This window comes from Electrophorus electricus, chromosome 4 (genome assembly GCF_041902795.1).
Source record: "Electrophorus electricus isolate QZ-2024a chromosome 4, ASM4190279v1, whole genome shotgun sequence".
NCBI classification, from domain to species: Eukaryota; Metazoa; Chordata; class Actinopteri; order Gymnotiformes; family Gymnotidae; genus Electrophorus; species Electrophorus electricus.
In genome coordinates this window covers 9,807,579-9,833,542 of record NC_137500.1, presented here as the reverse complement: position 1 = coordinate 9,833,542, position 25,964 = coordinate 9,807,579, and the positions used below count along the sequence as shown (strand labels likewise).

Sequence of the window (25,964 nt, the reverse complement as noted above, 5' to 3'; positions counted from 1 at the left end):
CAAAGTCATTGCTTAGACGACATGTTAGTCCATGCATTATAGTTGCTGGAAAGGAGGGATGCCATAATACATAGCCTTAAGTGGACTCCAAATAAACAATGAGAGGGAGAAGTCCATTTGTCTGTGGAGTAGACGTCACTACATAACTTCAATTTCTATATAATTTAGAAAAGCTTATTTGCAAATGAATTTAAACAGACTGTGTAATCTGTTGCAGTGTGCATCTCTTACAATTTGATTTGTGCTAGTGAGCAGAAGCAATGACACTGAGTAAATGAGGCAATAGAATTTTATGTTTTTAAGAAGAAATTGGACTTTCTAGAACACACAATAGTTAAAAATACATTGATGTTTATATACAAAAAAATAGTTCCTGAGAACTTTTTACTTTATGATTATGAAGGACAATTTTTTCTTCTAACTTAAGTAGAATTTATGAATGCTCTTTCTTTCATTTAAACACCCTTTTCCTAGTTAGTCTACTATATTTTTTTTAGTATGTGACACATCTCTGTATCACTGAGGTCATGTCTCCACGGCATTTGAGCCTTCACATGCGTTATCCTTAGTTCTTTATTGCATTGGATTACAGACAACAGTTTTAGTTTGATTATTTATTTCTATGCTTTATTTATCATGTACATGTAAGGGCTATGTAATAATGGATACTCCCTCTGTATCGCTGCTGATGTGGGAATCCCATTCCCACTGTCTTTTTCCTCTTTATAAGGGAATTATAAAGTGTTACGCTTACAGACATGGGCTCTTGCTTATGATGTATTGAACACCAGTGCTGCATTTTTGGCCTGTGCAATATTGCTGCATTTCTGGCCTGTACTTGTTCTGCACATGATGTTTATTGGTTCTATCTGCATGCCTTCAAAAAGGGAAGCAGGCCTTGATGTGGCAGCAGGGCACAGAGTAGGCTCAGAATCTTTTTTGGTGATTTGTGGTAATGACTCCCATAGCTTGGTGGTCATACAGTTCATTAAAACTGTTGTCTCATTCAGCACAGGACACTGGGATCTCTATGGCGTCTTTGAGATTTGCCTCAAAATTACAATTCAAAGAAGGAATTTGTAATGTCTCTGGTTAAATGTTTTTTTCATTACTCCCAAGGGGTGTTGGTTGACCCTACTGCATAAAGAAGCAATTTCCTTGGACTTCCCATGAAAGAGGTCATAACAAAAGCTATGACAGTCACCACTAAACCTGTCTAACTGCTCTTACTTTAACTGTCTGTAACTTTCATATATGTTCATGGGTCTTCTTTTAATTTAGAGAAATGGGGTTCTATCTACTTACATCAAGAATATCAGATATTTCTACCTGCTCACTTTTGCTGGCAGAAACAAAGGGATGTAATTTGCTGCAGAAACTATACATGTATCTCAAATGCAAAGTGAAGGACACATTCATTGGTCTCTCATCTCAGTCTCCCTAGCACATGTGGTTTTGCATTTAAGAATAATTCTTAAGCCTTTGTGGACACGGAAATGCAACCAAAGCAGACCCGAGCCAACCATATCCAATTTCCAATGAACATTCGCTTCTTTTGTTTTTCCACTTTCATGTGTTTTGAAGGGGGGATCCATAAGCTGTGACTGTCCCGCCTTTCTTTGTTCATTGGCTTTCTTTTTGCTGACACACAGCTTGCATGCTGCAGCCTGTCTTGCTTGTGGTGGAGTCCTCAGTGGTCGACGTCACACTTCAAAGCTGGCATGAGCCTCCATGGGTTTTTATGGCCCTTGTGTCTGACATGTTTGAAAGACATGTATCTGCATGGGTTACACGGCTGTAAACAAAAGGGCTGGGTTGTTTAGCACTGTCATTTCATACATACAAACGGTGCCCAAAATATCCTGTGCACATTTGAGTATGATTGTCCCTACTCAACACCGACAAGGAATGATGAGTAGAATGCTGATTTCTGAAACTATAGGAATTGTTCAATTATCAAAAGGCACTCTTCCTCAGTTTTTGAGTAAATATAAATCTAGAGTATTGCATAGCAGAGAATTCTTAACATAAAAGTTTAGTTGAAAGAACACCTGCAATGTTGAATAACCTCTTACAGTGTCCAGCTAGACTTAACACTGATTTTGCTATGTGACACTTTGTAAATGTATTTTTAAATTAGTCTGTGTAGAGATAAGAGATAGACAACTGTAGTTTTTAAAGGCTACAAATGGTACATGAATCTCTCATAAAACAGCTCTGTGTGTAGAAAGCATTTATGCTTTCTAAACACCATGAAATCCCAAATTAAAAGGAATAACATTTACGGTGACTTCAGGGTCAAGATGTGAACCACTTCTAAATTTGAGAAGAAGAAATTACAAATAGTGCTGTAACCTGCAGCATGCCTGGAGTTGGTTAGGTCTGGAAACAATTCCAGCTATGTTACCTAACAATTAGTGTACAAGGCTGACTTACTTTAACAGGAATCTGTGCCAAACCCCTGTGGACAGACCTCATCCATAAGCAAATAAACAAAATGTCATTGTCTGCTTTGATTGTTCTGACACGCATTGTCAAATGTTTGTCCTTCGTACCTTCTAAAACATACTGTGGAATCTATTTCTAAACAATTTTCAGGAGGTTGTGTAATTGTAATGAAACCCAGTGCATGCATGATGTGGCAAGTGCCCCTTTATTAATCCTTGTTACATTGGTATAAAACATTTCAAACAGAATAATTTATTTGAAAACAGAAAGAATTTGCTCCCTAAAGTGAATTGTTTGGTACTTTATTTTGTTAAAATTCTGAATATCACTATATAACAACATGTAAATCATGTTAAAGCATTTTGCCAAAAATAAAAATCTTAAAGAATTTTGCAAAAATATATTTTGTATTTTATACCCAATACTCTTTATTTGTATTTGATGTATTTTGCTTCTGTGCTTACCACCCACTAAATCCTTCCCAGTGCTCTTCTAACTAGTTTTGTGTCTGCTTCTCTTCTCCTTTAAGGGCCCTTTCCTCTGTGGTGGCCCTGGGTGCCAACATCATCTGCAATAAGATTCCAGGCCTGGCTCCACGCCAGAGGGCCATTTGCCAAAGCCGCCCTGACGCCATCATCGTGATAGGCGAGGGTGCTCAGCTGGGCATCAATGAGTGTCAGTACCAGTTCCGCTACGGCCGCTGGAACTGCTCGGCACTGGGGGAGCGCACAGTCTTTGGCCAGGAGCTCCGAGTAGGTCAGTCTGTGCTAAAGTCTTTTCTTGTACATTGCTGAAAAAAAGACGAGTCAGGAAAGGTCAGTCAAAAAACTCAACTGATGATGTGAAGTAGAAGAATCACAGAGCAGAGCAATTTTTCAAATCAGTTTTTACAACTCACAACATGCTGCTAAAGATGGGTAAAGAACAAAGAACTGGTCAGTTTGAATTCTTATGTTCTTAACCTGCTTGAACATTTTTGTTGTGGGTATTCTCTCCTTTTTTTAAGGGTATACTCCCTCAAAGAAAAGCACAGTGAGTTTCAGTAGGTATCCCCATCTCTGCTGTAGCATCATGTTACTGTGTTCTTAAGGCTCTGTAGCAGAGGAACAATTGCAAGCTTGATTACAGGGGTAGCAGTTGTTGCAGCGACAAAAGCAGAGTTTTCCTGAACTGAAACAGAGATATGAAAGGCAGCTTTCACTATGTGCCAAACCCTAGTTACATACAAGTTTCAGTCATGCCCACCACTTGAACTTCACCTGCTTGCAAAATCACGTTTTGTACGTCTAGTGTGACTGATATAGCACCACATTTTACCAGCACATGTTAGTGTTTGCTTAAATCATTTCAATGCTTTTGATGACTTTGACTGTAAACACTTTTTGTGAATAACATAAAAGAATGGCAATGGCGGTTCTTTCTTGAGATCCTGACTAGAATATTTGCGAGGACTTAGGTAAAGGTTGATTGCTGCTTCTCTATCCTTCTCTCTCTCTTGCTCCCTCTTTCATATTTATGTAGTCAAAATGAGCTACACCCGGACAAACATTTACATTGCTTTTGTTCAGAGAAAGATTCCAGAGATTGTCATAGTGCAGTGTGCTTTTTACTGTCTTTTTTTAAAAATATATTTCCTTCCATTCAAGACTATTTTGTTGTCATTAAAATGTGGTCAGACTGAACGCTGAGGCCAGTTGCTCTGTTAACTATCACTGCTTTTTCAGATGATTTGCTTGACTCCACAAAATGCATCATAGTTTGCAGGAAATTTTACACTTTTGTGGTGGATCTTTGAACAAAAGAATTTATTTACAGTTACTCACTTTTTTCTGAAACAATGAGAGTTGGTTTTCTCATCTTGCAAATGTGCAAAAGTATTTATAGTGAAATAAACAGAAAAGTACATTTTCAGTTTCCTAAATGTGCTGCACAGAGTGTGAGTTTCAGTGTGTTTAGAAATATTGTACCTATTACCACCAGTGCCTTCTTTGTCATTTATAGCTTTGTTGAAAATAAATTCTCAAAAACAGGTTTACAGTCACCTGCAGGATTAATGATAGTAGATAAAGTTATCTGGTGACAATATCCGTTGAGATTTCACTAGTAATTCATTTTGTATTGATTTTACCTTTGTAGAAGGATCGTTTTATTTGATTTGAGAGAAATTCACAAAGTAAGGTTTAACTGCCTCACAGAGTGACTAACCATTACAACCACAGGTTCTCATTTACATTTTAGAGCTTTGGTAAAAGGCTTTTTGTGGTTTTAGATGTCACGCTATGTTTTGACCTTTGACTTTTGCTCTTCTGTTGGCCTGGTTCTTACTTTCCTTGCTTGTAATTCTGACAGAATTGTTTTTGTATTTTAATTTTAACATTTTATTGTCTAATGTAAATTGGTGAAACATCGAGACCATAAGGTCTCCAGACACTTCATGAATTACTGTAACTCTCTTTTATAGCTATCTTCAAGAAAAATATTTCTCTCAGTTCCCTGTTACTTATTTTTAAGTAAGTATAACCAGTAAACAATTTTTTTACAAGGATGCTTTTGTTTTTCAAGAGTTAAAGATCTGGCTTTCTAGTGTGGCACATATTAATAGCTGGGCTATTGAGTATTACCGAGCCCCCAAAGATTTCATTCAGGGAAAGATTCTGTTTCAGAAAAGAGGCTGGTAATCTCATTCCCATTTCAGTATTATCCTGTATAATATAAAGATCTGTGGAAGGAGAAATGGTAACCGAAGAGTCTCTGTAAGCTGTAGCTGAAAGACAAAACTAGCACAAAGATGAAAATGACAAGCTGAATGAATATGATGAGCAAAATATCCCTCATCACTGGCTTGAAAGTGTTGCAGTGGATTTATGTTTCCATGACTCATCTATGTTAGTAGATTGCAAAACATTAGAGACGATTTATTACTACTTTAAAAAAAAAAAAATTATAAAAAGATTTTTGTTGTGATGGAACCCAACAAAATTAGTATCCCAGTTCATCACAGATATTTTGTGAATTTGCACCTTGAAAATAAACAAGGAATAATATACAGTCAGTATCTGAGAATATATTTTCAGCCCAACCAGTAAATATGTAGATTGTCATATAGTGTAAATGTTGTTGAAGCTCTGAGAAGGATCCTGAAAATGTGTTGTGTTTAAATTGGGACTAAAACGCTAAAAGTCAGGCTCTTCCAGTCTCCATTACACAATTGAGGTGCTGAAAGAGAAAAGCACTCAAACTCTTCTGCGTTTACCTTTCTGGTCTGTTTGTCATCCAGGTGATTCAGTGTGTTCTTGTGAAGGGAGTTTGTCACTAATCTCAGAGAAAAATTGCCTAAGTTCAAACTTGTGTTGCCCTGACTAACTTCACAAGGGCAGGCAGAGGGGCTGCTCTTACCCATACAACAAATTTTACATTCATCCCAAATTTGCACTAAAAGCATGGAGTGTGATTAATATGGCTATTTAAGATCAAATAACTCAATTTAAATGTAGTGACTACAAGAACCATTTCACTCAAGTGCTTTTGCCAACTGTTTGCTCACAATATTGCATTTAGTCAAACACAGGAGCAGTACTGTGGGTGGTAGGCTGCTTTGTTCTGTTAACCTACCCTGTCTTGGTTACTGAAATTTGCCTGTCTCTTTATGGACTTGAACACAATTCTGTGAATGCCAAGTTAAAGATACAATGCTAGCTGAAGAGTTAATGGTTGTAGAACAGATATTATTGGTGCTCTTTGGGAGTGAGCTTGTATAGGTTGTTTATAGCTTATGCAGTGGAAACTGGCTAGGATTGGCACGTGCCTTTCCTTTTGTTTGCACTACACAAGTGAAGTGTTAAAGTATGTTAAAATCACATATAAGACTGGTCCTTGCTCATACCAGCTTTGTGTGAGGCAAAGTGTAAAAAAGATCAATTATAATATTGGATAACATTGCAACATTGTTTATATTTTTTGTTTCTTCATATCCTACTGTTACTGAAAATTACATGGAAGTGCCGAAGATTACAGCATGAGTATGATATGGTTGGAAACAGTTTTAAATTGCACCCCAAAATTAGCATCTTTACACCTGTTTTTTGATTTTGGTAATTTCTATGGTACCATTCAGTCCTTGTCTTATGGTTTTTGCAGATTTGATGCTAGCAGATAGTTCTGAATCACAAATCTGTGTGGTTGCATATCAAGTGCTTGCGGTGCACCACAGAATTCACCATGTAAATGCTATTTACCATTTGCATGGAGTAGAATGACACAGTTTTCATATTTCTTCAGTAAACATAACCAGTGCTGCCAATGCTATGATTTACAATTTTTGGTTTTTGTTCTTTCTTCTGTATTTAATGTCAGTATGAATACTGTTTATTTCTCACTGTGAATACTCCCATGTAGATGTGCGACTGCCATCATCCTATTAGGCCTGACTGCATGTTAATAGTAATAAACCAATGAAGATGAAATGATGAAATGAAGTATGAAGTGCTTGTATGATTTGTTTACTGACTGTATTTTTATGTGAATAATACACTGTCTCCCTGAGAACATGGAACACAGTGACTTAAACAAGGAAACTAGAAAAAATCATTACCCTGAGGTTGTACTGGAACAATTAGATTTAGTGTTGAGGTTTATTTGAAGGTGTCCTTCTGTAATTCCTCTCCATCTCAGTCATTCCTGTCACATTGATTGTAATAGTATTAATTGACAGTTTTTAAAAGACTGCAGATTTTCTTTTGAAACCATTGGATGGTGTTCTATTCTTTTAGTCCACTGTGGTGAAAACAGACCTTTAAATAATGTAAAAGTAATAGCTTCACAAAATCTGATGTATGTGGTTATTTTATGCTTGTTCTGGGTTATATTTTAAGGTAAATAACTAAAGAAAAATCTCATTTGACCACTATTGGCTTCTTTTCAGTTGAATTGGGATGTATATACTCAGTTGGGAGGGTACATGACTAAGATTAGATACATCATTGCTTCATCTTTAAATGGCAACAGTTGGAACAATGCTTCTTTTCTTTCTAATACTAGTCCTCTTAGTCAACATGGCTATTCAGATGGCAAAGCAAAAACTTTTCAGTAACAATATATTTTAAAATAGTGGCCTATATTGATCAGTATCTGACTACTAAAAGCTGGCGGTCCTTTTTCTCTAGATGTTCAGCAAAACTTCAACTGGCTTTCTGTAGAATACATGTAGAAATGCAGGATAATGTTAAAGTTCTAGCAGCATCTATAGATAATCAATAAATTATCACCCAAGTTTCTGTATTAGTTCAAGCAGATGTGAATCAAGCCATTATCAAACTCAGTTTGGGACAAAATGTTTTTAGTAAGCTGTCAGTAAAATATTAATTTTAATTTTATTAAAATATGCAAATGTGGTCTTTTTCCTATTATTCACACTTTATCTGCTTGTTAGTAACAATCTAAAAGGGATATTTATGTTTTGTAAGCATCTGTACATTTGAAAAGGGACCATCTAAATAAACTGTTTCAGTAGCTTATCTGTAGCATTTATACTTAATATTGAGTAGAACTGCACGATATGGACAAAAATGCTATAATGTGATTATATTGCTACTTACTGTATTTTTATTATGGTTTTTCAATATATTAAATCATAGAATGGATGAATATTTAGTTGTGCTTGGCTGATAGATGTACATTAAAAGTACATAGATTTCCTATCAAGCTTAAATCTGGTGTTATAACGATGCAACACCAATAAACTATTAAGAGTAATATCAGAAGACAGTTAACTTTGTATGGGTTTATCTATGTATTAAAGGGTAATGTTAGCTAAGCTACCTATGCTGTGAGTGATGGTGAGGCTTAACCGCTATGCATCTTATATCTCTGGATATTAGCTAGCTAGTATGAGTTGGTAGCTTATATTGTCAATAGTGGTACTAGCAATGGGAGGTTGGACTAAGCAACAGGCACAATAGAATTAATAACATCAGCTTGGCCAATATAAATGAAACATGTCTGAGTGGGAGACGTAAGTAGTACCAAAAATAAAATTGCTTTTGGTATCAAAACATAACAATTGGTGTGCATCAGTATGGAAGCAAACAACCACCTCATTTGAAGCAGAGGAACGATGTTTCTGCTGATTGCAATACAGACATATAACTGGTGTGACATCAAAACAACGATATTTATTTAAAGTGTCAAAGATTGGTCAGGATGCTCACATCACCCGATAAAACATTTGTGACCTGTTGCATATTGCAGCCTTATGTCAAATTAGCATTATATAGGACAGTACTGTGATAGCAATTAATATATGATATATTGTGTAGCTCTAATGTTCACTATAGACTTGCATTTCAGTAGCATTTCAACAGCTGTTCTGTAGATCAAATTATTATTAACTCTGCCCTTCAAAATTAAATTTGGAACAGCAATCAATTACATATATTAATATCAACAGGGAATTACAAAGTCAGAGTATAACCACACTTATCAAACATTAATGCACATTAAATAATTAAACACAATAAACAAGCATCATTTGAAAGGGAAAATGAACACACATGAAAATATGTATAAAATTGAAAATACATTTAAATGACAAAAGAAAAATCCCTGAGTTAATTTTAGAAATTCAGTCAATTTCCATTCACACTGATAGCTTAAATCACACTGCACTCCACCAGTTTGAATAATTTACAGAATATTACAGGTTAAATAAACTAAAATATTTGATCTCGTCAGTCAATGTATTGTGGTTTGCATTAATAGCTGATGCTGTGAATGCAAACCACAGTATGATTATTGTATATGAATACTGAACAATGATGCTTATATAATGATTATTGTATATGAATGCTTAACAGTGAAAACTAGCCTACTTAAAACATCAGAGGGAGTTTCTACTTTATTACCTTCACCAAAAGGAAAATGCAAGCCATTAAAAAATCTGACACTTTTCAGAAACTCCCTTTCAGAAATATCTTTCTTTGCACATTTCTCTGTTACCTTTTCACATGTTAAGTTAAGACTATTGAACTGCTTCTGATCAGTAAGGTGTGGGGCAGCAGGGACAAGTTGAGACATAACATTTTTAGCAGGCTTCTGTATGATCTCACCACATCATAGACGGAGTTTTATACAGGAAACAAAACAGTGCATGGAAAGGAGTCAATCCAAGAAGAGTTTTAAGGCAAATGAGACTGGGGAGTTTATGGCAAATGAGAATGGGGAGAATTGTTCAGTGACTAGGCTTGAGTAATGCCAGATTTGAATAGACCATATTTTAAAATGGCCACAGCATTAAAACCACTGACAGGTGACGTGAATAAAATGTATTATCTTGTATTATCTATGACACCTGTCATGAGCTGGTATTTTATATGATATTTTAGGTAGCAAGTGAACAGTCAGTTCTTGAAGTTCATATGTTGAACTTGATGAGTTGAAAAATGTGCAAGCATGAGTGATGGATAGATAACTGGGTCAAAACATCTCTAAACTGGCAGGTCTTGTGGTGTGTTCTCACTATGCATTGATCAGTACCTACGAAAGTGGTCCAAGGAAGGACAACCGGTGAACTATAGAACTATCTGGCCAAAGGCCCATGGGGAGAGAATGCTGGTTCATATGGTCTAAATGCACAGCAGAGCTGCTGTGGCACAAATTGCTGAAAAAGTTCATAGTGGCTATGATTGAAAGGGGTCAGCACACATAGTCTGTCTCTGCTTGCTGAGTATGGGGATGTGTAGCTGTAGGCCAGTCAGAGTGTCCATAATGACCCTGCTGAAAGTCCTTATACATGTGAGCATCAGAACTGGACCGTGGAGCAATGGAAGAAGTTGACCTGGACTGATAAATCAGGTTTTCTTTTACATGTGAATGGCAGAGTGCATGTGCATCACTTAACTGTGCATGAGATGACACCAGGATGCACTATGGGAAGAAAGTAAGTTGGCAGAGGCAGTGTAATGCTCTGGATGTTCATCTGGGAAACATGGCATCCTGGCATTCATGTGGATGTTATTTTGACACATACCATCTACCTAAACATTGTTGCCAAATTTGTACACTCCTTAATGGCAATGGTATTCCCTAATGGCCTTTTTCATTAGGATAATGCCCCCATTACACACAAAAATCATTCAAGAATGATTTGACAAACAACAAAGAGTTCAAAGTGTTGACTTGGCCTCCAAATTCCCCAAATCCCAGACCTATCTGTGGTTTGTGCAATTCTGATATATGGATGCCCCATCTCACAACTTACAGGATTTAACGCATTTACTGATATCATATTGATGTCAGATATCACAAGGATATCTTTAGAGGGTCAGAGTTATTTTGGTAGCATGAGGGAGACCTACTCAATATTTGGCAGGAATATTTATTATGGCTGATCATGTAGAATTAACAGAATAATTGGTGAAGTTAAACCAGTAAAACATTATCAATACATAATTAGATAAAATGGCAGTGCTATTTTATAATAACATAATGTATGGAACAATTAAGGTATTACAGTGAAGGCAAAGATAATAAATTGATTAGCCCTTTGGACCATTCATAATATTCTCTGCTTCATTGGCTATTACTGGGAAATGTATTTTTTTAGAGTATAAGATAAACATTTTCTTAATGTAACAGTACTTGTACATGAGAATGGCTTTAGTCTACTACAGCAACTTATTATTGTCATTGTGATTTTTCATAATAAAAAGATTAATCCCCAGACAGGGAAAGAAGGCCTATAGAAGCACATGGAGCATCAGATCCAGACCTATTTTGCTGGTTTCCCTATAAGCCTGTTTATCAGGATGAAGTATGCTCACAGGTATACTAAATTACCAGCTTCAGTATCCTTGTATATCTTTGTATGCCAGTACCAGTATACCAGTAATGCATACCAGTATGAAACAAAACAAGATTTTTTCTTAGGAATAGATTTGATCATTATGTTATGTATCCAAACTTGGATATTGTATAACTCCCGAGGCAAGGGATAATTTATAGTAAACAAGTCTTTGTTGTGAAATCAGCCTATATGAATAAGCAAATGATTATCAGGTACTCCTGCCCATTTAATATAAGACTGAGGAATTGGTTACGGAAATGCTCTAATCAGTGCCATTATTAATGTCTTTTTTTTGTGTCTATATGTGCACCCTATAATTTCCATTCCTCTTTTACATTTTATACCAGAGGAAGGACTTGGGAGAGGAGCCTATGGCTGTTTGGAATTCTGGAGATTCCGTTTTTCAGGACACCAACTATCTGCTTGGAGAAGAAGGAACTTTCTTCCTTCACCCGAGAGAGAGAGAGAGAATATAGATATTCAAAACTGTAGTGAAGTACACAAAGTTACCAGAGAAACATGACGCTTTGGATAGAGGTCCTTCTGTGCTTGCAAAAACTGTGTGTACTTCACTACAATTTTGAATATCTCTACATCTCTTATTACACTGCAAAGACATCCTATATATTTGTCAGTTGTCCTGAAGATTGTCCTGAATACTGACTTCACTAAGATGGTTTATTATTTTCTGGAATTACTATTTTGTGTACATGTGTTTAAAAAACCATGATCATATTGGTTGTTTATTGATACTTATTTTAATAAGCTATAGTGAGCACTATTTTGAAAAAGTCATTTTGCTGAGTTACTACATAAAAACCACTGAATTAACATGCTGCTAAGATAAAGTGTACTACTATGCAGACCATGCCCACAGTGTTTTCAGTCCTGTTCTTAAGAGGTTGAACACTGAGAATAAATTATGTAGATGATTTACTTATTTAAGCAGTGTTTCACTTTTTGGATGTCCTAAAATTTCTGTGGATTTTTACTAATAAACAGGTGAAGTCTGACTAATAGTGAAGATACCACACAATCCGGGTGATTTTACTGACAGTCAACTGGAAAGCTTTTGTGCAAGACTTTGGTTATGGTTTGTTGCACATGCACAGAACAACAGAAACTCAGGTTGGGTTAAGAATATGCAGATGCAAGTTTTTATGGTATGTGAACTATCTACAGCTATCTCATTACTTTTAGCAAAAAAAGAAAAGCACTGTTTCTGATAATGTGTTGACTAAATACAAGGATTGATCAAGTAAAGTGTTACTGGGTTTTCCCTCTAATATTGAAATCAGAATCATCAGTCGTGTGTTCACTGTTCTATTAGTAGATGTGTTTCTCTTACAGCTCTTAAATTAATTGTCTACTGGCAACATTGTAATTATTGGTTTGGATACTCAAACATTTGCTTCGCCAACATTGCCTATGCAAAAGGGCCAAGCTCGTCGCACTTGCTCTAATATGGCAATGTATGGCCTGCAATACTCATAAATTCTATGCTCATGTTATCTGATTATCCAGCTAATAAACTGTTGCTTTCTTGAAAATACTGCATATCCCCCACTGGAGATGTGTGCATTTGAGTGTGACCTAAAATATTGCTTCAGAGTTTTACTGTTAGATACATTGCTTATTATCACGCAACGTCTCTATGTTGCTCATTCACTCAGACAGAGTGAAATATCTGCATGGAAGTACAAATGTGTTCAATATATATCAGGCCACAGGGATTTAAGACTATCAGGACATGTGATTCCCAGTCATGGGCAGAAAGATGCAGAAAGTGAAAGTGAGAGAAAGTTCAGAAGAATGAAAGTGATTCTGAAACAGATATGTATGACTGTGAGTGCAAAAAAAGGCCAAAGTGCTGAGGTTTGATAAGAGGCTTGGTATTTGTTGCCCCGCTAGCACAGGCTCCATTGCAAATAAGAAAATGCTGATGAGAAGGAGGTGAAGTATGAGAGTGAGTGAGAGTGAAGAGCACAGAAGCGTAGCCTGCTTTAACTCTCCATGACAATTTGTTCTATGGTGTATAAAATGATGTGGACGTGACATGCTTGCAGTCAGAGCAGATGTAATATATTGAACACTTATATATAATGCACATAGTATTACTCTCTACATATTTAAAACCTATTTATCCTAAACAATTTTTTCATAGCCTTCCTTGTAGCTCCATGTACAAGTGCTGAATTACAGACGTCATAATCATGTATTACTCTTATAATCCAAATGTAAGCAATGTTTTTTAGTGTCACCTGTGGCATTCTCTTAGCACTGTTTCAATATCTGACTAGACAGCTTGGTAGACTGATTTAAATTCTGGAGTTCTGCAGTATTGACCTTCAGCTGAGAAACAATGGGGACGTGATTTTTATAATGTGTGCTGTTGGACATTGTCTGTGTGTGTATGTGTGTGTCTGTCTATCTGTCTGTGTGTGTGTCCAAACAGGAGACTGTGTTGATGCAGCCCAGCTAACTCTGATTGTCCAGGCTCTTCTTCCCTGCACACCCCCCACCCCCCATTAACCAACCTGGCCTGGTTACCTGGGTAGCCAACAGCTTTTCCAGAAATATGAATAGATAGATTAAAAGTGTTATCAGTCAAATTGGTGTCTGTCTTTGTCAGCTTGGTGAGCATAGCAGATAGACAGATCGATGGATGGATGGAAGGACAGATAGGTGGATGAATGAGTAGATGTTGTTATCTGTGTGATCTGTGTTGCACAGGATGTTAGGAGATCAGATTTAAGCTCGATCAGCTTAATAATAATCAGATGGACGCAATGCATGGATTGGACAGAGAGAACTTGGCTGCATTCCTGTGGGAAGGAGAAATCATTTAGCCCTTGCCATACTTACTCTGAATACATAATGCACTGTATTTCCATATTTGAATGGAAATCATGCTAGCAGTGAGTTGGGCAGGCTTATACACTTCAAGAGCATTCAAATCTGGAGGAGACCAATACCTTTGTCTAGCATTATTGTACAGTTACATTATTTACACTCTCAGTATCTTCAACTAGATATCTGGGATGTCATTTTTTATCCTTTCTGTTTGTGGCCTTATTTTGATCTTTCCTGTCTGGGGTGAAGCAGACATGCTGAAGAGAGGAAAAGGCTATGCAATCTCATGAATGCTACACACATGAAGTTTAATAGAGAGATTTAAGGGACTTTATCATCATAAATGTTTACATTAAAACATAATCATAGAGGAATATTAATCCCTGACTCTTTGGTCGGTATTTGTATAATTTAAGACCGTGTTGCATACTCCAGGCATTGTTATAATAGGATTTGTAAATGCAAATTGCAAACATAATTAACTGCATAACTAACTGCATAGTTTATTGGTTTTTCTGCTTTAACCAACCTGGTTTAACTTATTAAGGGCTTGATAATTAAGTTGAATGAAGAGTGATAGAGAGAAGAAAACTCTAAAATGTTCAGTGTTCCAGGGCTCCACATGTCCCAGGTCTAAAGCAGTCTTGGTGTGAAGCTGGCAAGATGCTGCAGTTTTCACTGCAACACAGCTCTCTTCTTTCCCTAGCCCCCTTCTCATGGGATGTGGATAAAACAATATATATATGCACTCTTATACATGCTCACCCATGTATGCAGCATAGCACGCTTAACAGAGCGCTTGCTGTAAAGTATGCTGCTCTGCTAAAACCATACTATTTTATTGACCAGGAACATGGCTTCGCTAATTCCTCTAGCTGCAAACCTCATGGACCACTACTTTGTCTATAATTTGCTGGGCACACGTTCATAGCAATGCTACATAAAGCGGAACGGAAAACGGTAGTGCAGAGTGCATTAATCAGTTTCTGCACTTCTGATCTCCAAAGCAGGACTTCTGGCTTCTCTTGGAGGTAACAGCACAGCAACAGCATTAGCAACAGCAACTGCTTTTGGCTTGGCCTCTGTATAGTTCTGCTTATCACACTTACGCAATAATTTACCCAGTCCAACTTTGAACATGATTTTTAATGTATTTGTTTTGTACAAGAGAGCCTGAAGCTTTGTGTTAATCCTGCTGCCAGCAAGATTGGTCTGATGGATGACTTCATTGCTGCAGCACCCTGTATCCACCAGTGGGTGACACTTTTTTCTCTACTATTTATCGAAGCTGCAGTTGATGTCCTGTGTGAGGAACTGGATGTAGTGGTGCACCATTAACTACTTGGAATCAGAGGTACATAGAAGCAGATGTGTTATTGCTGAAGAAACAGAAAGCTCATGCCCTGTGAGAGCTGTGGAGTCCCTGGACCTCTCTTTAGACAGTCTTGGGTAGCCTCACTGTACATGCCTTAGGTGTTTACTGCATGCTTTGCTTAGTGTTGCTCAAGCCTCAAGGTGCAGCTGTGTAATTTTCCTCTTGTTTCCTCTTGTATTTGTTTCTGACTAATTTGTACTACCACATAATGGTACATTGCTCTTCCAAGCACATTTCTGAGTCAGAGTAATTAGCTCATGATGCAGCTGGAGTCATTTTGGAGCAGTGGCAGAATGGACTCAGGTGGTGATGAAGTTACATAATGAAACAACTATAAATTCTGATATGTACCATGTATGCTTCAAATATGCTTAAAATCTACTATGGTTCCTGCTGTCTTTTTTTATAGTTGCAGTGAACAGGAAAACTTTCATTTTGACACAACACCCACAATGTTTAATTAGTTCTTGTAGTGTTCATTTGTGTCCAGCTAGGCTTATATAAATACTATGTGGTAAATCAAAAACTAGGGTTTTTGCCTTGTCCTTGTGGGATATGTTAAAAACCAAGGTATGAAGCCTGTAATATTTAGAAATGCTAAGCTTGGTTTTGTGAAGCAGTAGTGCTGTCTGGGCAAATCTAGTGCCCTTGAAGACCTCATCTTAAGAATGATGGAACTGGACACTGTCACATTGGAGAATCACAGGGCCCAGAAAGAGAGAGAGGGTGTGTGTGTGTTTTCATAATTACTCTTCTTTCTTTTGGTTGTAAATCTGCTCTGTTTTGTCAGGGGATCTGTTTAGTGGACCACCGTTCTCCATCCGAACCAGACTGGTTAGTTGTCACAAAATCCACTGTCATACGTCTGCCTTTTTCACAGATGGAGTGGTGAAGTGAGTCTATCTGGAGGTTAGGTGGAGGGGGGGAATCATCACTTCCTCCTCAACTCCTGTCTTGCACTTCATCACAGACACTTGCCACAAAACTCTATTAGCCACATGTTTTAATAATGCTGTGTTCTTCTCTCTGGACTGCTCCAGGTTCATTGAGGTTTTTCTGGTCAGTCCAGTTTTCCATTGGCAGTGTACAAGGCTATCCTGGGGTGGTTCCTCCTGGAACAGAGGCAGGGTGTTGGGGCAAGACTTTTCAGGGTCTTTTTTTCACTTAAGCATTTCAGCAGCCAAACAGCTATAGGAGTGGGGGAGGGGTGATCATGAGCAGCAGGGAGTGTGACATACTGCTGCTCTATGTCCTGTCATTTCCAGTGCTGATTAGGACTGTAAATGTGCACATCAATTCATGTGACTTCCTATGGTGTATAAAATTGTTTACTTTTTGTTTTCACTACTTTTCCTCATTTTTCTTCAAGTCTAATTTTGTTTCTTTTTTCTATGCATCTTTTTAAGTTGTTTTCTAAGACAGGCCAAAATGAATTACATTGCAATGGAGAAATATCATGGATGTAAAAAAAATTGCAGCTTATGAATAAGCAACAGGGAAAGAAAGCAGTAATCTTCTCCCTCTCCCTCTTTCTGTGTAATGGTGAACAGTGATATATGGAAAACAAGCCATCTGTACCAACCGGGCCCATTGCACAAACATAGAGCCTTCTGTCTCTTGCCCTCTCGGTACACTGCTGTAATACCCCTCCATTATCAGCCTCAGCAGTTCCTGACTCAATAGGGGGTGACAACCCATTAATGCCCCATCATTTCCCCATGACCCTCTTAGTATGTGTGAGTATGTGTGTTTTTGACATTACGCTGGCACTGCATATGTGGTGAGCTGTGTGTGTGTGTGTGTGTGTGTGTGAGTGTGTATGTATGTGTGTGTGTATGTGTGTATGTGGGCACTTCTGTTTTTGTATGAGTATGTGTCAGGGTCTGTGTGTATGTGTGTGTAGAGAATGTGGGTTTACTGTTACCACAAGAAGGCTGTACAGAGTTTTCATGGTACTCAGAATGGCAGAGAGCCTCTGCTTGTGAATCAGTGTCCTGCTGGGTTGGAGAGCAGAGGAGATGAAAACAGATGATACGACACAACAGAACAGAGGAGGAGAGAAGAGAGCATCAGCCCCTGAGGACTTACTGGACTTACACTGCAGAGGACATTAGTAAAGGCCAGGGCTAATAGTGATCCTCTGAGCATAAATCCCTGTAGGTTGTATGTTTCCCTGGTCTTATTTATGTTAATGAATATCTTTTATAGCACAAATATTTTTGTTCAGTAAAGAGAAACCTAGAGCAGGTGTGCCTCAAATACCTGTTGGCAGACCTCAGTGCTGTGTTTGACAGACTTTGGGCATGGATAATAATATTAGCAAAGACAGTTCAAATTCATATAAATTCATCATCATATTCTGTACCAGCTGAAAACTGTGTAATGATCTGCAGAAGCAGGGATGCCTGTAGGTCTTTTTTCTTTCTTGTGGCCAGCTGGCAAGGTGCTTTCTTGAGGAATTCAGCACTTTGGACAGCACCTACACTACTGTCTCACACTTTCAGAAGGCCATTGCTCCGTCCTTCAACAGGCTGTCGGAAAGGACCCTGGGGTTTTCTCCATACTGACATTCCATCATGGTGTGGGGAATACACACAAGCCATGGGCACTTGATTTAAGAGTTAGTTTGTAAGTTGTTATAATAAAGTATAAGTGGATCTAACACCACCCCCCATTGTTATAGAAGGCATCTTAAAATAGCATGTTCAGGTAGTACAGTAGTAGCATCATAGAGATGTGGATTCCTGCCTAATTAAAAAAGGGTGACATAAGGAGCGCGAGCACATATCACGGCTCATCTCTCTTTCCCTCAGGCAGCAGGGAGGCAGCATTCACCTACGCCATCACGGCGGCAGGAGTGGCCCACGCGGTAACAGCAGCATGTAGCCAAGGCAACATGAGCCACTGTGGCTGCGACCGCGAGAAGCAGGGCTACTACAACCAGGAGGAGGGCTGGAAGTGGGGCGGCTGCTCTGCTGACATCAAATACGGCATCGAGTTCTCCCGACGATTCGTGGATGCTCGTGAGATTAAAAAAAATGCCCGCCGTCTGATGAACCTTCACAACAATGAAGCGGGAAGAAAGGTAACAGAAAGCACGCAATCATGCTTCCGTACTGAAAGAACCTCTTGGAATGCAGCAATGCCTTTTTTTGAATCACATAGTTGGAAAAAATCACTTTGTGTTCACTTTTTCTAGCATGAGGTTACAGTAGAACTATTAAGCAGAGATTTTGCCAGGTGCCAAAATAAACTTGTTTATAATTAACAATGACTGATATTTATTCCTTCAGCATTTATCTGTTTGATTTCAAAGCACTGCAAGCATTGTTGTATGTAGACTGGGGTCTGCATATGGTGTAGTTTGTTTGTGTTCTGCTCATGTAGAACAAGTGTTGAAGAGTTTTACACACACCAAGCTGAAAATATAGCAGCAAAAAAAGCCCAGAACCCCACAGCAAGGCTTATAGGCTGTGATGGTGCAGAGCCTTTGACTGATAAGTAACAGTCAGACATTTTCAGCAGCTTGTTTTGCTTTAGCCAATTACTATGCGTTTTCCCTTCACCATCTTGTGGCGTCCTTCTGATTCCGGCTCTGGTTTGGCTTGGCTCTGCTCCTCCTTGGCCATGCTTGTTTGTTATTAGTCATCCAAGAACATAAAATAACATGCACCCTAACAGCACAGAGTGCACTCTGGTGGCAAATGGATCTAATTAATAATGCTGCTCTTTACTGTGTGATCTGGGAGAGCCAGCCTAAGCCGAGCGGAGCCCTGCCTGCGGTTGCCAGATGGAGCCTCTCCAATCCCCCTCCGGTCTTCTGTATGGAATCATGAAGTGTGAAGTCAGTAACAGGATATTATTGTGAGCCTTTCTCTGCTGTACTGAAAACACAGTCCTCGCTCCACTGCATTGGGGTTTTTCTGCCTTTCATGAAGGAGCCATCATGGTAATAGTTGAGCAGTGCCATCATAGAGAGGGAGGGGGTGGGGTAGGGAGGATTTGAATTTACCATGTGACTCTGGAATGGGCAGGATCAGGGCTGCTGCTCTGGAATTTCAATTGCAATCAGACGTTTGTGTGGTTTGAGCTAGCTTTGAAGGATTGGGGGCAAAACTGGTGCACATTAGCCCAGTGAATGTAAACGGATCCCCTCAAAAGTGTATGGCCATGTGGGCATTTATGTAAGGCCTGGTATGGAGTAAATCTTTAGAATCTGTATCTCAGATCAATAGAAACAGCTGTCTTGGATGAGCTAGTGGCCCTTTTGTTTCTTGCATGGTGAAGAATGGCTGAATAAAGATTCTTACAATCTATTCAGAATAATCTTGTGTGGTTAAAGGTAGTTTTGTTGGATTAACCAGTTAGTTTGTGCAAATTTTGCAGGGAAAGAATAATTGGCCTGTGGAATATGTGGTACAAGAAAAACTAAAAACACTTGACCAAGTAGCATCCTACCTAAAAATGTAATTTTATGCAGCTTTTCTCATTAATAAAAAAACATACCAAAACTAAGTCTACTACTTGTCACTGGAGAAGGAAAATAACTGATATACCCTAAGCATACATACTGTTTCTTGCCTCTAACTGTCAAGAATACTTCTATCAGAATCTCAGTTTCTTCAGTCCTGAGAAACACAACACAGGATGCCACCACTAACAGGTTATAAACAGGATTGGGGGAGACCTGTGCACTGTGGGGAAAAAAAAAAGTTTGTTTTCTGTGTTTTCATTTCACATCCAGTAAAACCAAATACTTCATTTTGTTTGGTGCATATATAACTGGCTAAAAATCTCATTGGTTTGGCCCTACAAACAATCTGCAACACATAAATATCTGAAACATCCACTTTTACCTGCTTTGACATGGTAAATGGTTACATGAAATTTATATTCATTTTTCCTGCCCTTAGATGCAGTTGCCAAGAAGGTAGCGAGGGGGGTTTAGTAAAAAGTAGCATATTATGGCTAAGTTTACTTTCCCTAGTCTTGACAAATAGCTGCCATCTGCATCTTTCTTTTAGAATATCCCATTGACTTTGGTTATTGGTGATGTTGAACATTAAATCTTTGGTATGCCACAAGACAACTAAACCACTGCATTTGAAGCAGAATGGCATCCGATACTCATATTTCTCTGAAACCATGGTATTATTAATAAAGATTAGAATTTGTAATGATTTATTCTTATGTGCTGTATCCATATTTCTTTCTGCATATAGTGAAAGCAGTGATGATATATGGATAATTCTATCATCAGCCCATATGAATGTGAAATCGTATGTGTGAAAATAATGGTGAAAATGAATAAATGTGAAAATCCCCATTCATACGAAGAATGGCATTTTATGAAATATTATTTCTCATAAGTTTGATTTCCAGGTGTGTCATTTTAAACATATGGTTTTAAAACTACATGTGCAGTTACTTCTTATAGGAGCATAAAAATGTTTTGAGGACCAGATGAAAAGCTCAAGAGTTTCTCATGAATAACCTGCTTGTAAAACATCAGCTGCTTTCTTAACAATGGAAAATGCACTGAACATGAGATCATCAGTGGCTATACATCTCATGGAAATCTTTGGAGCTGCAGCGATTTCTTTACTGGCTCTTAAAAATGATAAAGTACAGAGTGATCATTGCATGTGGAAATCCTGACCATGCTACAGCCACCTGTGGTCCTGAGTCTGACCGGGCATAACTGGCCCTGCTGGATGGCCTTCTCAGGAAGGATGTTTTAGCCCTAACCCGCTCAGGCTGGCAGCTCTTGTCTGATAGGGGAGACCTAGATAGGGAGTGGGAACTGACAATGACTTAACACTGTAATTCTTTGTCTTTTATTCAATCAATCAATCAATTAATTAATGATCAATAATTTAATTTAATTTATTAATTTTTTTCTTCTCATTGTAAATATTGCACCTTTATTGTAAGTCCAGTGACTAGTCCAGTGATACTAGCAGAGTGGCAGGCACTGCATCAAAAACTGATAAAACTACAAAAGGACTTTACAGTTAAATTTGACATTTGCATTAAAAATGTATATTTTTCATATAAATACTGATACAGAAAAGTCAATGGCAAAAGCTTACCCAGTGTGAACTCTGTTATCAAAGTTGTAGTGTGGACTAATTTTTCGACTGCGTCATGGTGACTGTTGTTGTCGTATCATCATCCTCAGGTGCTGGAGGAGCGCATGAAGCTGGAGTGCAAATGTCATGGAGTATCAGGCTCCTGCACCACCAAGACGTGCTGGACCACCCTCCCTAAGTTCCGTGAAATCGGCTATGTGCTAAAGGACAAGTACAACAAAGCAGTACATGTGGAGGTGGTCCGAGCGAGTCGACTTCGCCAGCCCACGTTCCTGAAGGTGAAGAAGACTCACGGCTATCAGAAACCCCTGGAGACGGACCTGGTCTACGTTGAGCGCTCCCCTAACTACTGTGAAGAGGATACCAAGACTGGCAGTGTGGGCACACAGGGCCGCCTGTGCAACAGAACATCCCCACACACAGATGGCTGCGACCTCATGTGCTGTGGCCGGGGCTACAACACGCACCAGTACACCAAGGTGTGGCAGTGCAACTGCAAGTTTCAGTGGTGCTGTTTTGTCAAATGCAACACGTGCAGTGAGAGGACGGAGGTGTTCACCTGCAAGTGAACGGGCATGTGCGAAGGAGGGGGGCAGGTGGGAGAGGGAGTGCAGAGACAGTTGGAGCAAGAGACCTGCGGAATGGAAGAGATATTATTTTTGGAATATCACAAAACGGAAACGGAATGGGAGTTTGACACTATCGGCTCTTCTTGGCATTGTTTTGCACAGCAGAATTTTTATGTTTGCTTTCCTATAGAAATTAAATGCTAAATTCTGTCAGTAGGTACAAGCCCAGCTGTTGGGCTTTAAACTACCAGAAGCTCATGCACTGATGTATCCACACTGATTCAAACAAAAGGACTGCAGGATACAAGATGTGCCCTGGACCTGTGCATTGCATTCTGTTTTTTTTTTCCATTCCCTGGGAAGCAACAGTCAAAATGGAGGCTACAGGAATTTGGATATTGACAGTAACTGCTTGAAAGAGATCAGAAAGGGTTGGTTAAGTTAGCCTGGGTTACACTATAGAGAGAGAGAGATGGAAGCAGGGAGGAAGGTACATTTAACTCATGATCTTAAGCTCTGTAAAGACAAGAATGGAATTTCAGAATGCGGACGGAGCAGATTGAAAAATGGAGACATTGCTACAAGAAGCCTCTGCTACCAACTGGAATGTGGTGGAACATGTTAGCTGTCCAGTCACACTGGAACTGTCTGTTTGAACACTGAAAATAAATTGTTTATTTATGTTATAGTCTCTTAAAAAAGCAAAGCACTAACGGGTAGAAATGTCTTATTTTGTACTAAGTGTAAAGAAACAGAGAGATGGGGAAAAAAACCCTTTTTAGAAACTCATGACTGAAGGTGTGCGTCTTTTCAGAAAAAGTCCCCAGGTTCTTTGACAGAAAGTTTTTTTTTCCCTGAAATGGTTTAACCATTAATGGTGTGTTGACTTCAGAAACCACTTTTTAGGACGGTTTACAGTTTACTTATTTAACATTGGTTCTACTTTGCTGTAGCCTAACTTTAGTGTGCAGTAAAGTATGCACTAAAATTTGGATCACACTACTTTTTTAAACTTAGATAACAGCCAGAAGAAAAGTTAAAAAAACACCCTTTTAAAGATATTTCCTCAATTCAATATGTTGTCGAGTGCTGCACTGATATTTTTCTATTCTGATACATTGCAAATGAAACTAAATAAATATCCATTTGACTGACATTGGGATTTTATTGCAGAGAGCACAGTTGAATTACAAGTGACTTTTTAAAACTTTTTTTTATAATGTAGTGTAATGTAATGTAGATTATGACAATTGTGTCTTCTAAAGTTGCAAGACAAAAAAGTTCAACATAGCTCCTGGATGGCTATGTAGCCCTTGGATATCAGTTGTTGAAGGGATGATTATATTAACCATTTATCAACTTTACATGGAACCTACAACACCCTATATCAGTATAGGGAACATCTCGAGCTTATGTTTTTCATGTAACAGGTATATTAATTAGGTATATTATTTAATAGCTATGTTTTAAGTTATGGCAGTTATATTATAAACATAATTTCTCTGTATTAGTGTTTAAGTGTCTGAATGAAAAAAACAAAACAACTGTCCTTCATATTTTACATCTTCAGCTAACTCGATGTAGTGCACTGATTACTTGATGCTACAGCTCTGTGTAAGAGAAGGCCACTTTGTGTCTCTAGGCAAAGTCTGCTTTCCACAACCATGTCTTGAGCCCTTATTTGGAATTGTTCCTTAAACAAGACAATGATATTCATCGTGTAACATATTTGAGCCAGTGCTTTTAGATGCAGAAAAGCCCCTAATTCAGACGTTCCAACCACCCCTAAACACCACTGGCCATGTGGATGAAACATAAATCAGTAAAATCTTCGTAGCACAATAAATCTGCCAACTTGCTGACTTAGACCTTCTTTTGTACTCAGCACATGGTCATAATAATATATGGTCAGATCCCTTGATTATGGCATTCAAGGAACAAAGGAAAGTTATCCCAGGCATTAAAAAGAGGGGCACATAGGAAGAGCCATGTGAAGGGGAAGCTGGGTATTTTAAAGGGACAACCCACAAATTTTATATACAAACTTGTGTGAATTTGCAAAAAATGTTATACAGGGCAGAAATGAATATTTTCTAGTGTTTGAATGGGGGAAAAAAACATCCATTTAACTTATAAGTGGATTTGGTGGTTTTGCAAATTAATATTTTAAAAGATTCTTTCAAATGGACCTTTTAAACATTTTCCCCTGCAATTTAAATATAGTGAATTCTCAGAGTAGTAGGTCTCTTCATTCTCATATTCATTCATTCTCAACCAGTTTGGATTGAACAAAGCTGCATCTTTGATGGAAAACCAGCATCCATGCAACATGCTCAGAACTCAGCGTTGTAAGTGCTTAGCTCTGACACTTCCTAATACTCTCCCCCTAGTATTAAATGTGGCTGAGGTGGTATTGCTTCAATGTAAATGAAATGTATCAGGTTGGACATATGACACTTCTGGTGTCATGCAACTTAGCACACATTGTTATTGGATACAACTTGGCTATCATTAGTGAGTAATAGCTGAAAGTAGCTGAAAATGTCAAATGTCAGGAGACTGGTCTGTGAGGGAGGCCTGAACACAGCACATAAAAGAAGACATATTGACATACCGAAGGTCACATATTGAAAATTTAGCCTGTTAGGTTGCCTAATGTTACAGTTTGCCTACTATAAAGCCTTTAGAACATAAAGAGAACAATTCAAATACATTGTTTTCCCACAGTGCTTAAATTACTGTTTAAATTGCCTATAGGTTAAATATTGCCACAATTGCAGTGACCTCTGTCTTTGCTGTGTAAAAATGCCTATGAGAAAAAGATCCATGCTGGTCTTCTACACCACATGACCCAGTTGGGTTTCAAATATGGTGTTCAGTGGTGGAGCATGTCTCTGCCCTGCTAAAAAGCTTCTATTATATTTTCTTTCTCAGTGCACTGACCTCAATATAGATATATTCCCAAACCCTTTTAAGACCAACTTGGAGTAGTTTTAACTAGAATCAAAATGTTGTTCAGGGCATGACTATCTTTAGGAATATTAATAATTGTATATAATTTTTATGCCTGAAAACAAATATACCCTTGTCATTTCTGTATCTATGCTTCCACACTGAAACTGCACTACTTACTGCCGCAGTACGAGACATCTTTTGCTAATCTTTTGATAGTTTAATAATGCTTTGAGGTCAAGTCCCCAAGTCTTTACAGATTAAAATCTAAAACTCTTTAAAGGGACAATGTCATTTTAATAGGCATACAATTACCCAAATTTCTGAAGAAATATAATCACTGATACATTTATTCACCTAGCTGAAGTTTGTCCAAAAGATACCATTCCAAATGAGTTATGAAAGAAAGCAATAAAGCCAATGAAATTGAAAACAAATTGAAATGAAACAATTATCCTAAAAGTAAGTATTTTCCAAACATATGCAGTCCTCTTTTTTATGGGGGGTAGCGTATGCCACTGTTGCCGAGGTGTTAGGCTCTCCCTGGCTTTGGGCTTGGCTGAAAAGCATTACAGACATGCAGCCAAGCAGAAGTAAGGAGTGTTTTGTTAGTCGTCTGAACCTCTGGTGCCCGGAACCACTTAAGCTCTTGTACTATACCTGGATTTGACCAAAATAAATCCATTTGTTTCTGACAAACATTTTGTCATAAAAAATATGACAGAGAAAAACAGAGACTGCTGCTTGTGTGTTCACTCTTAAAGCACCTATTGTTGAGGTGTCAGGATCATTAGTTCATCAGGGCTTCCATTCTGCCAGTTAATGCCTGTGGCCTT

At 38.2% G+C, this 25,964-nt stretch overlaps 1 protein-coding gene across 2 annotated transcripts in view; it reads left to right on the top strand.

The window, feature by feature from the left end:
• wnt7bb (wingless-type MMTV integration site family, member 7Bb) overlaps positions 1-23,332 on the top strand; it is a 28,587-nt gene extending 5,255 nt beyond the window's left edge. For both annotated transcript variants that reach the window (XM_081712258.1, XM_027020084.3), the window contains exons 2-4: positions 2,978-3,204; positions 18,329-18,600; positions 21,697-23,332. In XM_081712258.1, the coding sequence (XP_081568384.1) occupies positions 2,978-3,204; positions 18,329-18,600; positions 21,697-22,176 (979 nt within the window). In that variant the 3' untranslated portion in view covers positions 22,177-23,332. The remainder of the gene's footprint in view (positions 1-2,977; positions 3,205-18,328; positions 18,601-21,696) is intronic.
• The last annotated feature ends 2,632 nt before the right edge of the window (positions 23,333-25,964 follow it).